This window comes from Engystomops pustulosus, chromosome 1 (genome assembly GCF_040894005.1).
Source record: "Engystomops pustulosus chromosome 1, aEngPut4.maternal, whole genome shotgun sequence".
NCBI lineage: Eukaryota > Metazoa > Chordata > Amphibia > Anura > Leptodactylidae > Engystomops > Engystomops pustulosus.
In genome coordinates, this window is record NC_092411.1 from 198858137 (window position 1) to 198873914 (window position 15778).

At 36.8% G+C, this 15778-nt stretch overlaps 1 protein-coding gene across 2 annotated transcripts in view; it reads left to right on the forward strand.

Annotated features, from left to right (window-relative positions):
* GRID2 (glutamate ionotropic receptor delta type subunit 2) overlaps nucleotides 1-15778 on the forward strand; it is a 716446-nt gene that overhangs the window by 87411 nt on the left and 613257 nt on the right. For both annotated transcript variants that reach the window (XR_011849003.1, XM_072117803.1), the window contains exon 2: nucleotides 12608-12763. Coding sequence is in view for 1 of the 2 variants with exons in the window: in XM_072117803.1 (XP_071973904.1) it covers nucleotides 12608-12763 (156 nt within the window). In the remaining variant the exon portion in view is untranslated. The remainder of the gene's footprint in view (nucleotides 1-12607; nucleotides 12764-15778) is intronic.

Sequence of the window (15778 nt, forward strand, 5' to 3'; positions counted from 1 at the left end):
GCACGGACACATCGGGGCACGGAGACATAGGGGCACGGAGACATAGGGGCACGGAGACATAGGGGCACGGAGACATCGGGGCACGGAGACATCGGGGCACGGAGACATCGGGCAGCGGCACGGAGCGGCACGGAGACATAGGGGCACGGAGACATAGGGGCACAGAGACATAGGGGCACGGAGACATCGGGCAGCGGCACGGAGCGGCACGGAGACATAGGGGCACGGAGACATCGGGGCACGGAGACATCGGGGCACGGAGACATCGGGCAGCGGCACGGAGACATAGGGGCACGGAGACATCGGGGCACGGAGGCATCGGGCACGGAGGCATCGGGGCACGGAGACATAGGGGCACGGAGACATAGGGGCACGGAGACATAGGGGCACGGAGGCATAGGGGCACGGAGACATAGGGGCACGGAGACATAGGGGCACGGAGACATAGGGGCACGGAGACATCGGGGCACGGAGACATCGGGCAGCGGCACGGAGACATCGGGGAGACTTCAGTGGAAGAAGAGCAGCGGATCCCGGGACAGCGTATCTCCCGACAAGTAAGCAGATGTGCCGAACATCTGCAATCTATTCTTCACTGTGTTTTTCACTTAAATGATCCTGTGGTCACTGTTTTATTCTATTCTTCACTGTTCTTCACATCTGCTAACTTGTCGGGAGATAATATACACGCGGAACAGTGAAGAATAGATTGCAGATGTTTGCATACATCTGCTAACTTATCAGAAGACATTCTTTTTCAATTAATTAACACATTTTATTCCCGAACCATGGTCCCTTTGAAAAATGCTCGAGTCTCCCATTGACTTCAATGGGGCTCGTTATTCGAGACGAGCACTCGAGCATCAGGAAAAGTTCGTCTCGAATAACGAGCACTCGAGCATTTTAGTGCTCGCTCATCTCTATTCATAATGCATGAAATCAAATGCTAGATTCTCTTTAAAGAGCATCTTCCCTGCCATCAGATAGTACTCTATTCTACTTGGACATACTAGGGTTTATTTATAATTAGGCAGACTTCTTGGTACAGTTCAACATCTGTTTTTGGAGCTCCACTGCCCATGAGATACATTAAAGTGGCTTTGGGCATTTAATAAATGTTCAATTGCTCTAATTGCTGGGTGGCAAAAAATACTGCTGCACATTTACCGACCGGGTCCCAAAGGTGTGTTGTCCGACGAGGATGAAATCTTCCAGCGATTCAACAAGATCGTGCGCCTGAGATTCTGCATTTGTCGCTTCCCCGCTCAGATCTTCCGGAGTTCACCTTATTCTTCCTGGTGTATGTGAGTGCATGTCTTGCAACATAATTAGAATTTAAAATCCCGCACTTAGTCCGAATCAGTCGGGTTTTCCAACGGCCACGCCCCCTGATTTGTGTCGCATGAAAGTTGGCTCGATTGCACCAAAATCCGATTGCGTGCACCAAAAAACCCTTTTAAATGCAGCGCAAATTGGAAATAGTCGGGAAACCCAAAGGAAACGCGGTCCGCGGACCCTTAGTAAATCTGCCGCACTGTCCTAGCACAAACACCAGTAGGGGACTGGAGTTACTATGAGACTTTTGCAAAAGTCCCAAGTCAATAATCTTGCTTTGCACAGTGTTGCATGGCATAGTAGTTCCATGTTTATTCCAGATCAATGAAGAGGCGAAAATAGCCCTGTGAGACGTTTTAGCAGTGAATAGTCCCAAAAAGCATCAATGCCACTTTTGTGAGATTTTTTTATGCCAAAAAGCCTAGCAAAACCAATTATAAATAACCCTATCTGTGTGTGTTTATAATTGGACTGAGGAAGGGAGCAGTATGCACCTCAAACTCAATGTCCATCTATTAATAAGTAAGCTGCCTATGCATCTTAACTTCTGTGATTAGTCTTTTGTGGTAGTGCACCAACTCAGCTTATTTTTTATCTGCAAAATATCTACATTACCTATATCCCTTCACCCAATATGTGATACAGGAGGTGCAGCAACCAGTTCCACAAACCCATTGCTAAAGAAACATCCCACAATAAACAGCACATAAGGATCTTTTGGCAATTTTTACACATTACAGAGTGCTGTGCTTTTTAAATAGATTTCTTTATATTAATATTGTCATGGAGAAACCAGATTTATATTATTCTTTTGTGATAATAATATGTGATAACACTTAACCACATGGCACTGTGCTTGATAACTTGCATTACATTGACAGCATTTTGCGAACTGTATGACTTTAGCAGTATTAAAACATGGCAAAATTGTTCACATTTTGTATGTCTGTGATCATACTGACCTAAAGAATAAATATGATTTGTTTATCAAAACATGTAGTAAGTATTTTGACTCTAGAGGCATTTCATAGGTGGGAATTTATCAAAACTGGACAAATTGTGTATTCTCCCCACCGTTGCACTACATGCCAGATATAGTATACTAAGATGCTTCAATCATGTTCAATCATGCTCCCAGATGAATTTGATGCCAGATCCTGCTTGGGGTAGGTTGCAGTTATAACCTGGCTATGGTAAATAGTAAAGCTATGGTAAATATGGTAAATATTCCTCCCCTAACCCCTCTGTATGTCCTGCCCCAGTATTCCCAACTGGTGTGAAAGTGGTGTTAGGGGAAAAAAGTTGCATTTCCTAGCTTTGCATTAGGAAGTATGACTTTGTCATGCCTTGTACACCAGAAAACTGTCAGACAAGGCATAATAAATGCCCCCATAGAATCACTGCAGTTATAGGTTTATGTGAATGAAATCTTGAACAGATATTAATGACACAAAGGAGTAAAAGCAATATAAGATTATGTAAAAAACCTCTAATCTATTATTGGTCACATTAAAGATAAGTTCTAATCGTTTGCATGTACAATATGCGTTAGACATTAAGCTGCAGTTGAGCTGTGCATTTTAATTGGTGAAATGTAATTGAACCATCAGTCATGCTTAAAATTTCAGAAGAAAATCTCTTTGTTCTTAGTGCATGGATAACTAGCTTTGGTATGCTCAAGCCACCATGTTTATTTTTATTTATTTGAAAAAATTGTAAAATCAAAGAAAGTCAAATAATAATAAGAATGATCACATTGTTCACATTTTTATTAGTCTTGTCACAATAGTTTATGGAATATATTTTGGTTATTCAGCTTAGAAAGAAGACGGCTGTGGGGAGACCTCAGCACAATGAATGGACAAAATACAAATACCTGAATGGACAGTACAAGGATCTCTCCAAAGATCTTTTTATACTTAGGCCTGTGACCAGGGTAAGGGGGCATCGTCTATCCTAGAGTAGAGATGGTTCTACCATCCCCATAGATGGTGAATCTTTACTGTAAGAGCAGTGAGACTATGGAACTCTCTGCCCCAGGAAGTTGTTATGGTGGACTCGATGTACATGTTCAAGAGAAGCCTGGATTACTTTTTTGAGAATAAGAATATCAAGGGTTATTGGAAAAAAAATATTTGTTTAATTCCTATAGTTTGGACTTGATGAGACCTGCATTTTTTCTCAACCGTAAATACTATGATATACTATAATAAACAAAAATTATTTCACTTTCCTTCTGACTACCTTATTGTAACTGTCACATATGTTTATTTCATCCCCATTTTCATGTCTTATTATTTACTTTCCTCAAATTCTTAATTTGAATTTTCCATAACTACATGACCACTCTGATTAAATGAAAGAAATAGACCAAAATCCAGTGCTTTTTCCCCTGATACAGATTTTTCTTTTATTGGATACTTGTGTATGGGATGTATAATATGAAAACATAAATATATTTTCACTAGTAGTGGTTTCTCCACTTGTTAGCATGCCACTTTGCTCATTAACCCCTTAAGGACGGAGGGTTTTCCGGCTCATTTCTCGCTCTCCAACTTCAAAAATCCATAACTTTTTCATTTTTACGTGTACAGACCTGTGTGAGGGCTTATTTTGTGCGTAACAAATTTTACTTTCCCGTAATGTTATTTATTTTAACATGCCGTGTACTGCGAAGCTGAAAAAAAATTCCAAATGTGGAAAAATTGAAAAAAAACTGCACGTGCGTCACGTTCTTGTGAGCTCAGTTTTTACGACTTTCACTCTTCGCTCCAAATAACACGCCTACTTTATTCTTTGGTTCGGTGCGATCGCGGTGATACCAAATTTATATAGGTTTTATTGTGTTTTAATACATTTTCAAAAATTAAACGAATGTGTACAAAAAAGAAAAAAATTTTTTTGCCATCTTCTGACGCTAATAACTTTTTCATACTTTAGCGCACGGAAATGTGTGAGGGGTCATTTTTTGCGAAATGAGGCGACGTTTTCATTGCTACCATTTTGAGGTCTGTGCGACATTTTGATCATTTTTTATTTCATTTTTTATGTTATGTAAAAAGGTGTAAAAGTCGCATTTCGGACATTTGGGCGCCATTTCCCGCCTCGGAGGTCACCGCCGGCCGTAACCGTTTTTATATTTTGATAGATCGGGCATTTTGGGACGCGGCGATACCTAATATGTCTGTGATTTTTACTGTTTGTTATGTTTTATATCCGTTCTAGGGAAAGGGGGGTGATTTGAACTTTTAATATTTTATTAATTTTTTTTATTTTTTAAACTTTTTTTTTTCTTTTTTTTTTCACTATTTTTTAGACCATCTAGGGTACATTAACCCTAGATGATCAGATCGCTCCTACCATATACTACTACAGTATTGCAATATATGGCGTTTTTGCAGGTCTTACATTACAATGAGCCACTGGCTCATTGTAACGAACCTGCATAAACCATGTAGCCTCGTGTCAAGAGAAGACCCGAGGCTACCATGGTAACCGATCGCCCTAGATGGTCAGATCGCTGCTACCATATACTGCAATACTTCTGTATTGCAATATATGGCATTTTTGCAGCACATTCATTACAATGAGCCACTGGCTCATTGTAACGAATCTGCAGCTGCCAGATAGCCTCGTGTCAAAAGAAGACACGAGGCTACCATGGCAACCAATCGCCGCCCCCCGATGACGTTCGGGGGCGTGGCGATCGAAAAAAAGATGGCGGCGCCCACGCGCCGCCGTCTTTTAAACGCCGCCCGCGACTTTGCGGGCGGCGTTTAGAGGGTTAATAGCCGCGATCGGTGCAAGCACCGACCGCGGTTATTAGCGGTGGGGGTTTTGTGCAAAATGCAAAAACCCCCACCTCTGTATGAAGAGGACTCAGCCCGTGAGCCCTCTTCATACATCCCTTATACCTCTGCGCCGTAGAGCTACGGCGCAGAGCGTTAAGGGGTTAATCTGAGATTTCTTAGACTTGAGATGATTTGAGTTGCAATTTTGGTTTTGTTGTTCTACATATGATGTGATCCAAAAAAAAAAAAACTAAAAAAAGCCTCAAATGATAACAGTTGCCATATCAGAGAAAAGTTATTTCTTGACCGCTAAATAACTCTCTAGGTCTTTGTTAACATTAACATTGACACATATTTTTCTTCCCAAAGTATTCATCTCTTGTCTATATTCTGAAGTCTCATTTTCCTCCTTATAGTAGTCAAGAGCAGATTGAATGGAGCAGCAGTTGTGCAGACATGCTGATGATCTTTGGCACAACCATGCTATTAAGTCTTATAATTCAAAACACAATGTCCTTGCTCAGCCACTGCACCATTGAAAGTCTCGCTCACTTATTTCATGCATTGGAAAGGAATAAGGGGCTCAGATCCTCTATTTTTGTGATTGGTGAAAGTGAAAGAGTTGGATTATGCAGCAATTGGGTACCTATCATGTGCAGTATTGGACCAATCCACCAGAGAGCCCGAGGATCCCTGGGTGGTCCCAGGTTCTAACTCAATACTAGACCACAGTTTTCCAGCAGTAGACAACAGGCCGCTACTTGGGTCTATTTCCTAGAGGATGATGGGTGGTTGGAACCCATGATAATTTTGGTAGGCCCACAGAACCTCAGTCCAACACTGATCATGTGAATAAGTAATTCACATAAGTGTGGGAAACCCTATTTGAAAGAATTAATCTGGACAAAACCTCTCATAGACCTTTGTTTGACTTGCATGACAGAAAGAGAAAGTGCCAATAGAGGAGCGTGGTTTCACAGGAAAGTGAAATAGCATAATTTGTGCCAAAAAGTATGCTAATGCACCAAAATGACACTGCATTTTCTATTATCAACTAAGCTAAGAAATATTTTGTGCAAAATCACTAGAAAGCCTTAATTCTTGATTCAGATTTACCAATTAGATACTGATAAATATGGGGCAGTTGGAGCCTGTCTATTCGCCTTACCTTTAGATACTTTTAAAGGGGTATTCCGGGAATATGAACGTCTACCACAAAATCCCATAATGCTATAAATAAATGAGTACAACAATACTCAATGTCATTAGTCACAAAACGGAGCTTAAATAATTTGATTTTATGATTTACAAAATTTATGGCCTCTCTTAAGTAGGTGGAGTTATCACTAAGATGGCCGCCACTGGAAACTACAAGTTCCATGATCCTTTAGTTCTCAGTAACTCCTCCTCCCTCTTATGCTCTGCTCCCAGTGATGATATAACAGGTTTTCTTGCTTGGTTACCATAGTAATGATGTGTACCACAACACCGGCCATACTGGATGCACTGCAACCAACCGACAACAGCCAAACGTAGAGGTGATCACATGACCTGCCCAGGCAGGTGCAGGACATGTGATGTGGACATGTGACCAGTGGCCATCTTCTGTCCTGCAACGGACCGCGGGGAGGAAATTAACGGACTGATTAAAGGGCCAGTAGCATTTTAATTCTCCATTACAGTGTATGTCATCTGCATTTTCTGCTAAGGGGAGCAAAATTTTAAATAACAACTAATTACACATTAGCTTATATTTTAAGTGCCCACTTGTATATGAATTATGCTGATTCCTGGAATACCCCTTTAATAAATTTGCCCCGCAGTTTTAAGCTAGTTTAGGGTAATTGCAGGGATGAGGATTTTATCAATTCCAGAGCTAGAATCCCTGTGTCATACATTGCAGTATCCGCACAACAAACACCAAACAATTCATCTTCAAGAGTTCAGTCTAGAAAGAAACATATTTCTCAAGACATTAATATTACTGCCTTAGGCTAAATTGAAACTACTTTGCATAGTTAAATAGATTGAAACTGAAAGATATGAAACCTAATTAAACTGCAAAAATATACATTTAATTAGGATTTTTAGTAAACCATTATTCTGCCAGCTTTTATTCACCTACAATTAGTAGAAAACTTTTAATATCTTCTGGGAATTCTGCAGTTTTGTCTGTCAAAAGCAACTTACTTAAATCCCATCAGCTTATGGTTGTAACGGAGATTGCAGGCTCATAACATAACCATACTGCTATTTCTTCCTGACTACAAATTTCTAGTCCATTTTAGGGCCAAGAACTCCTTAGCATTTTAATTACCTCTACTTAATTAAGTTGCCAGACTTGGACTAGTAATGCTTTTACACTGAGAAAATTTGATTCCAAGAATTTTGCTTCATTTGTGTTTTCCTTGTTCAGACCTATTATTTATTGTGAACATACTGTTAGTCCCTTCTGTAACACTGCCAAGCAATCCATCATGTCAAGCTAACCTGAATGTTTAAACTGGTGAAATACCACAATCACAAAGCTAATTAATTTTAATGAAAATAATTTCCCTGCGTAATGCTAGAGCTGAAAGAAAATTTCCAGTTGATATGGGAAGTGAGTGTTTGGGGGCATTGGGAGTGTAAGAGAGTTCATGATTGTCATTGCAAAATGGTATTTAAAATATCAAGGGAGCAATATACACTCTGCATCCACTTAGGCAGTTCACTGTTAGAAGATTATTTTTCATGATATCTACATAAATAAAATATTTTCAAATATTTTCAAACCTTAGACACAGTTGTAAAAGCCACAATTCAGTGGGCTAAGCTACAACATCGAACACATCTTTTACACAAAAATGGCCTTTCAGTGGTAAAAGAAAATTGTATTTATTATTTCATGCATACAAGCTCAATATTATAAACCACAACACACTTTGTTATGATTGTTGTTTAAGATGACTAAATATAAAATCCAAAACATTTGTCAATTGTTGGGGGTCTTATATTTTTGTTTTTTATTGGCTTGTTTTTGCCAATCTTTGTCTTTTTTTCCATCTGCTCTTTTGGTAATTTATCATTCTCACGTTTTCCTTGTGTTAAATGGTATTTTTTCAGATCTCTTTTTGAGACATTTGTGACAAATGTCTCAAAAATTAATGAAATTCCCAAAAAATTTTGGGGGGTCAAATATGAAGTAAGTTCTGGAGGAAAGCATTGCAATATATCAAAAATGTCTCAAAAATTAATGAAATTCACAAAAAATTTTGGGGGGTCAGATATGAAGTAAGTTCTGGAGGAAAGCATTGCAATATATCAAAAATGTCTCAAAAATTTCACACAAATGTCTCAAGTCACTTCTTTCCATTTTTTAAGTTCTACTAAAGAATGGTTTCATCTGGAGTTTTTTGCGCCAAAAAATGTATAGAAGATAAATGTGTCTTACTGATGAAAAAAAAAAAAATGTCCGGCAGACATTTGAAAGTGTCCTCATAAAGGCACAAAAATAACAATGCACCAAAAAATGTCTCAAAAAAGACAGAAAAAAAACAGGAAGAAAAATAAAGATAAATGGCCCCCATTGAGTATACAACTTCTCTAATGTGATAATACACTACATCAACAGATGTTGATAATAATATATGTGATGCAATAAGATTTAATTTAAATTGTATTTTAATATTCTCTGTAGAGCTAAAGTATTTATAGATTTAAAGGGATATTCCCATCTGGACTTTTACATTTAATTTAATTCATTTGCCATATGTAAACATTTCTTCAAGTGAATGCTATTAAAAAATGTTCCTGTGTAAAGATAATTACTCATAAATGTAGTTATGTTGTCCCTTAGAAACGAGATGGCTTCCTCGGATACGACCACCTCACATTTAGACAGAAGTGGCCGGACATGCACTATTGAGTCCTGCCCGACCACCTGGATTCAGCATCCATTACCACAGGACGTCTGTGGGACATGTAGTAACTCCCAGACATTTCATGTTCAAAAACAATTTGTTTTTTTGGGTAATCCCTCCAGTAGAGGTGGCTGTATCCATGGAGTCAGTCTTGTCTCTGAGGGACCATATGAGTTACATTTATGAGAAATTATCTTCACACAGGTATTTTTTTTTAATACCATCTAATTGAAGAAATGTTTATATATTGCAGATTAATGAAACTGAATGTAAATACCCAGATGAGAATACTAATTTAAGTAATAGTATTTAATGGCTACTGAATGTTCCCACTTTGTTGGATATCCTTTTTATTATTGCATTGGATAATATATTGACTTCTGTTTTAGTAATGGGTTATTGTTAATTAAAAATGTCACTTTGTCTTCTACAGCCTGTAGGTTGACTCCTGCATTAGCTGTCAGGCAGATTCTCTTGTGGATATTCCTATAAAAGGGAATGAGTGGTATGAACTTTATAACAGAAGCTAAAGTTTGTTGAAGACTAAGAAAGAAAATGCTTCACAGTATTCCATTTTGGATTTTTATAAACAGACACTTTATGAAATGGAATAATATAAAACATCTTTTAGTATTTTAGATAGCCTTTATCTTTTCACTATTATTGGCAACCATTCCCAAAAAGGGTTCTATTTGGAAATCGTATCCCTAAATCTTTAAAGGGGTTGTCTGCTTACAGCCTATATCTGATATTGTTTGTATAGAGACAAGTTTTAGAATTTTCCTAAATACTTTATGCATCAATTCCTAGATCTCTGCTTGCTGTCATTCAACAGGAAACTCCCTTGTTTACTTCATGTGGATTAAAACTGGTCCTTAGTCATGTGATTTCTCACAGGTCCACAACTCTGATTATTCTATGTGATTTGACAAGCTGTGCACCTGAGTGACATCACAAATGACCATGGACTGGTTTTATCCATAGGAGGTGGAGCTTCCTGTTGAATAAGGAATATTGCAAAACTGTACAACTTTTCATTGCACAAAAAATATCAATTATTTGTTTAAAATGGACAATTGTTTTAGTATTGGAGTACGAAGTTTAGGCATTCGTCTTTTAGAGAATAGTTTATTCTGACATATGTCAATTTTTACAGAATGGTAATGGGTATTACTTTTGTACTTTTCTTTTATAGATATCATATTTTTTGAATACTTTAAATCATCAGACTGCACATATGTTTTAAACAAAGTATTATCATAAATGAATATGATGTGGAAAAAGAGCATTTTTGCTAGGTTTTTTTAATCCATACTATTCAATCCCTTGACAGATGTTCCCTGTAAGTTACAATTACCTTCTTTCTTCAGCTAAGTGTAGCCCAAAACCTTGGCATCTTACTCACTTGTCATTTTTTTATCCTATTAATCTTGCATACTCTTTAAAGGTCTTGATCTATTATGTCTATAATCTAGCTTATCCCTGGGAACATGTTGAAGGCTATATTTACAGTGGTTGTACTATGATAAATAGTATTTGTAGAACTTTTCTTTTTGAATTTGACAAAATTGTTCAATTTAGAAACTGGCTTCAGAAATAGTGGATAATAAAAACATTAAAATTGTTTAAAATTCTAGAAAATATATATATATATTTAAAATAAATTGTCACTGCAGTTGAATAAGTTATGCCTGCAATTGTGACACAATATATTACTGATATTATGTACTTCTATACTCTGCATATAAAAATGATTGTGTGAATAGATGGTTTGGCCTGGACTTGCCCATAATGCAGCTATGATACTGCCAGTAGCATCAATACATCAATATTGATGAAAATTTATAACAACATTTTTTTTATTAACAGTACATGTATGAATTATGGAAAAAATTACCTAATTTATGCAGCTATCACAGTTGAGTCATGGGCGTGTCATGTCCACACCAACTATTCACACCATCAGTCCTTTTTATCCTGAATCTCCCAGAATCTTAAAGGATATAATATTAGTAATATATTCTGTCACTGCCCTGTATAGCAGATTGGAAGCGGCCTGTGGGCCTAAATCTAAATTTTCCCTTTTAACATGGAGAACTGGATAGTGAAAATACGCTAATGCAGTAATCACACTGATAAGCACAAACCTAGCGTTATTATAACATGCACTATGCATAATGTACGTTTGTATAGTTATAAATGAATGCACCTACTAACATTTGAAACTCCAGCTTTATGGCACTGTGCAATTCAATATGTTAGTATATAATATTACTGTTTATATTCCACTCAGAATATACAGTAGATGCTGATTAGGTTTTAAACTAGTATGATGAAGCAATATAGAAGTGTTTTCTTAAAGGAAATCTCCCACTAAGATCATGGATTGTAAACCAGGTACACTTGCATGAAGGTGTGGTACCCTCTGGCAGGATTCAGTCTTCCTTAAGCTTCTTATGCCCTTGTTTTTACAAAAAAAAGAGCTCTCTGGGCTGCATAGCTGTTAATTGAGCCCAGAGCCCCTCAGGTTCATTTGCATAATGTGTAAAGCCATTTTTTTGTAAAAACAAGGGCATAAAAAGGTACAAAGAAGAGAAGATCCTGCTAGAGAGGGCACATACCTGCATATAAGCGTTGGTTTACAATCCTTGATCCTGGTGGTGGATTTCCTTTAAATGATTAATGGCAGGAGAGAGGTGTTCAGTGACTGTTGACGGACTGCTGTGTCTGTGACAATTTATAAGCAGCGTCTATGGAAATGTAGAGAAAAATACAGTATATTAATGAGAAACTTGGGCATTTCTTGTTGCCTATATATGCATTACATTTCAAGATAGAACATTAAAATGCATGAACTTATCACAATACAGATGAATTTATTTTTAAAACACTATGAGGTAAATGCACCCTGGCTATGCTGTTGATATAGAGCTCGTGTTATATTCTTTATATTGTGTATTGTATTGTACATTGAGTGTCTGTACTGTATAGATAGTCTAGGTTCTATGATGCGGCACATGAGTAGAATAGTGTGATAAATTCTCAAACTTTTCTACGAGGTCCTAAAAACTGCATAATATCCTTGTAAAATGAATGCATAGCTTCATATTTGATTATGGTTCTATATGTGAATGGAAAAATTGAAGAAAAGAAGTAAAGCATTAGAATTGTCTTCACTGAATTCCAATTGTTCCTCTCATGGACTGTTACCTTGAACTGTAGTGCCATCCTTGATATGCTTCATTTTAGCTGGATTATGTGTAGTCAGAGACATTTATTATGGAACATCATCACTTAAAAAGCTTTTCTTACAGAATAAGGTATACAAAGAACTATTATACCTGACACATAATAAAGCATCATTTGTCATAGCCGCTAAAGAAGGTGTATAGCTATTCCACGTTCATATGAGAAAAAACTCCATATCTTATTTATGTTTGTTGGTAACAATTTATAACTACGGATGCTACTTTATGCATACATTTGTCTCATAGCAACCAAGTTGTCTTGATATTGTGTTCACCAATCTCAACAATTTCCCAATGTTACCCTTTTAACAGCATCTTTCCGTCTTTTCAGGGGCTATTTTTGATGATTCTGCTAGAAAAGATTATGAAGTATTCCGCATGGCAGTCGATGACCTGAATTTAAATGAAGATATTTTGCAAACTGAAAAGATCACATTTACTGAAAAATTTGTGGATGGTAGTAACCCATTTGTGGCTGTCCAGGAAGGTAGGAATCTAATTATCAATTGTTTTATTTAGTTGCAATATTGTAAAACTATACATTGCTTTTAAAGAATAAGCTTTACCTATCAGACATTGCTGGAATTCTTCTACTTCTGGGACCTGCACCTATAAAACTGTAAATGGTTTCACAGCCCCATTTCTACTGGGATCTGAAAACAGTCTGGAATTCCCTTAGAATCAATAAAAGAGAGACAAGCATGTTCAGCCATTCCGCAGTAGCTGTGATACAGAGGTTCCTTACCATGATTCTCAAGGTAGATGAATCCAGCAAAGTCTGAGATGGGAAAATCACTTCAAACTCCATTTGTTACTATTTTGTACTTTTTCAGGCGACTAACTTTGCCTTAATTTATTAATATAAGTGGCAAAAAGAATTACTGTGAAAATGTGCATTGTACTGTGAAACTGCATGTATTCAGATTTCTGAAGTGCCATTTTTTAAAATATTGAAAAAAAACAACTCATTTATTCCAGCACTAGGCTTTAAGTGGAGTTTACAATATGATATGCGACAAATTAAATGTCTGCAATTTGAGATGTCATAAAAACTGAACATGGCAAGAATTAATTCTAGATTAATGTGCACTTGAATAGGCTTTCACTACATTCATTAATGGTTTAAGACAATTTTGGCCAGAGGTGGGGCCTTGGGAAAATGGAGCATGTTAGTCTGTTTACCAAAAAATTTTGTAGTCTTGCTGAAAATTTAGTGGGTGTGCCAGAAAATTCAGTCGGAAATTAGAACAACAAATAGATGATCTAAAGTAGTCTCCAGATACATCATCCAGCATGATTTGTCTAGCACAAAATATGACTGTGTAGCTTAACTCTGCACTGGTCTTTTCACCTAAACTTTCATAAATCTCTCTTAATAAGTCTGCCACAGAATGACCCATTGTTGTCAAATGCAGTAAAGATATTATGGAAAGAAATTATTTAGCACTAGCACTTGATGCTCACTTGCCTTTCAAGTGGTGCCAGATACACTGAGGCTCCAGACCCTGACTAGTGTAGAATTACACTGTAACCTTTACTAGGAACTAAGGCAGGCTATAGCTAATAAGGCAGCACAGGGTATATACACACACCTTATTTACCCACATTCCAGCTACCTGGCATGGTGGTGGGGTAAGGGGGAGTCACAATTTCTGGCACCAGGAACTGCAACTAGGCAAACCTTGATAAATCCCCCCAAATGTGCCTTATATCTTATTTATAGCTAATTTTTATATACTATGGAAAGTCCACATCAGTACCATGGAAAAGAACTCCTCAGAAGAAGGGGTGCAGTGCCCCCCATGGGTCCGGCAGAGACCCTCAAAGATAGAATGTAGATTGCAGACAGCACTCCAAAACCCAATATTCATTTAAAGGTGAAGTTTATTGTGCCACATCCACAATAAACCTTACCTTGAATTGAATCTTGGATTTTGGATCTACATTCTAAAGCTTATTTTTAGTTAAAGAAACAAATTTGCCATGTGTGAACATATCAGCTACAGGACTGTTGTACTAGTGAGCAAAATGTCAGAAAACTATATGCTAATTGTACACTAAGAGCACTAAAAGATGATTTTGTGAGGCTGATGTATTTATAAGTTGAAAGCTTCCTTAGCCATCCCCTACACTTCTTTCAACCCTTCTCTGTAGTGACAGGATGTTGTGTATATGTGCAGACAAAGGAGTCTGTCAATCAAAAAAATGTGGACTAGGAATAGATGGGCTTTCATTGCTAATACACCAGACTCAAAATCTTTGTGTCAATTTTTTCAATATTCTTAGTAGCAAATGCTCAAGTAGCAAATTTTCTGTAACATGTTGTCTGCTAGGAATATTGTTCCATGGTTGTAATATGCTTCCTTTACATAGGATAATACATACACCAAAGTCAGTTTTATTTTTATTTATAATTAAGATGATCTCTCCTTAACTTTGAATGTTGTTTGCATTTATATTGGCTATAATGTATATTACAAATTTTAATTTCAAGTAAAAAGATGATGACAATAATAAGTATTATGAATGCATTTCTAATTTACTACCTGGCTTTAATCTAGTGGTGGATTTTCAATGCTGGTTTCTTGTGAATTAATAATTTATATGGAATAGAATCATTTATGAGCTTATCAATTTATTAAAACATTATAACTCCTTTTTCTTTTCTTTTTCACTCACCATATACGAGGGAAGATGATACATTTTTAATTACAGTTTTTCCAATTTTTTGAAGTCTCTCATTTAGTGAAAATAAATTGAGTAACCTAGGCAGTAGGAAACTGTTGTTAATCATAAAATTCATTTTAAATGCAGATATGCTTTTGTTTAATTTACTATGAAAGTTACTTTGACGTGTGAAAGCAACAAAGTCAATTTTCAATCATGGTTGCTATAATTTATATAATTTTTTATGTTATTCTTTTTTAGCTCCAACTCCCCATTATTTTGACCACTAAATTTTTGTACCACCGGTCAGGTTAATACATTAAATATAAAATAAATCATAATATATGTATGGACTATTTTGCTCAATTATCCAAGTTCACCATTTCTGGGTATAAGTTTTCTTGGAACCATGTGCCAAATTGGTTCATAGTCTTAGTCGTGACTGATGTCTTTGGACATCTGTAAATTTTCATCACTAATATTTAGTGTTTGTTAATAGGAAAGCAATCCATGCTTTATTTTTTACTACTGCAGATGTATGATATGCAGCTACAGCACATCTTAATATTTGTGTGATTCCATGTGTATGTTTTACCTTTAAGCCAAATACGGTTTTTCTGTTTAGGAGTTTAGGAGAATCTATGAATGAAAAGTAACCAAAAAACTTGAATCTACACTAAATTGCCATATTGCAAAATTTGCCCACTTACCTCCTCAGTTGTCACTAGTTTTATTGACCAACTAAAATGGTTGATTTTAGCTTTAGACTTATGTGTCGGAGGATTGCAATTGTCATCAACCATTCTAGTTAGCCAAAGATGATATCGCCAACTGA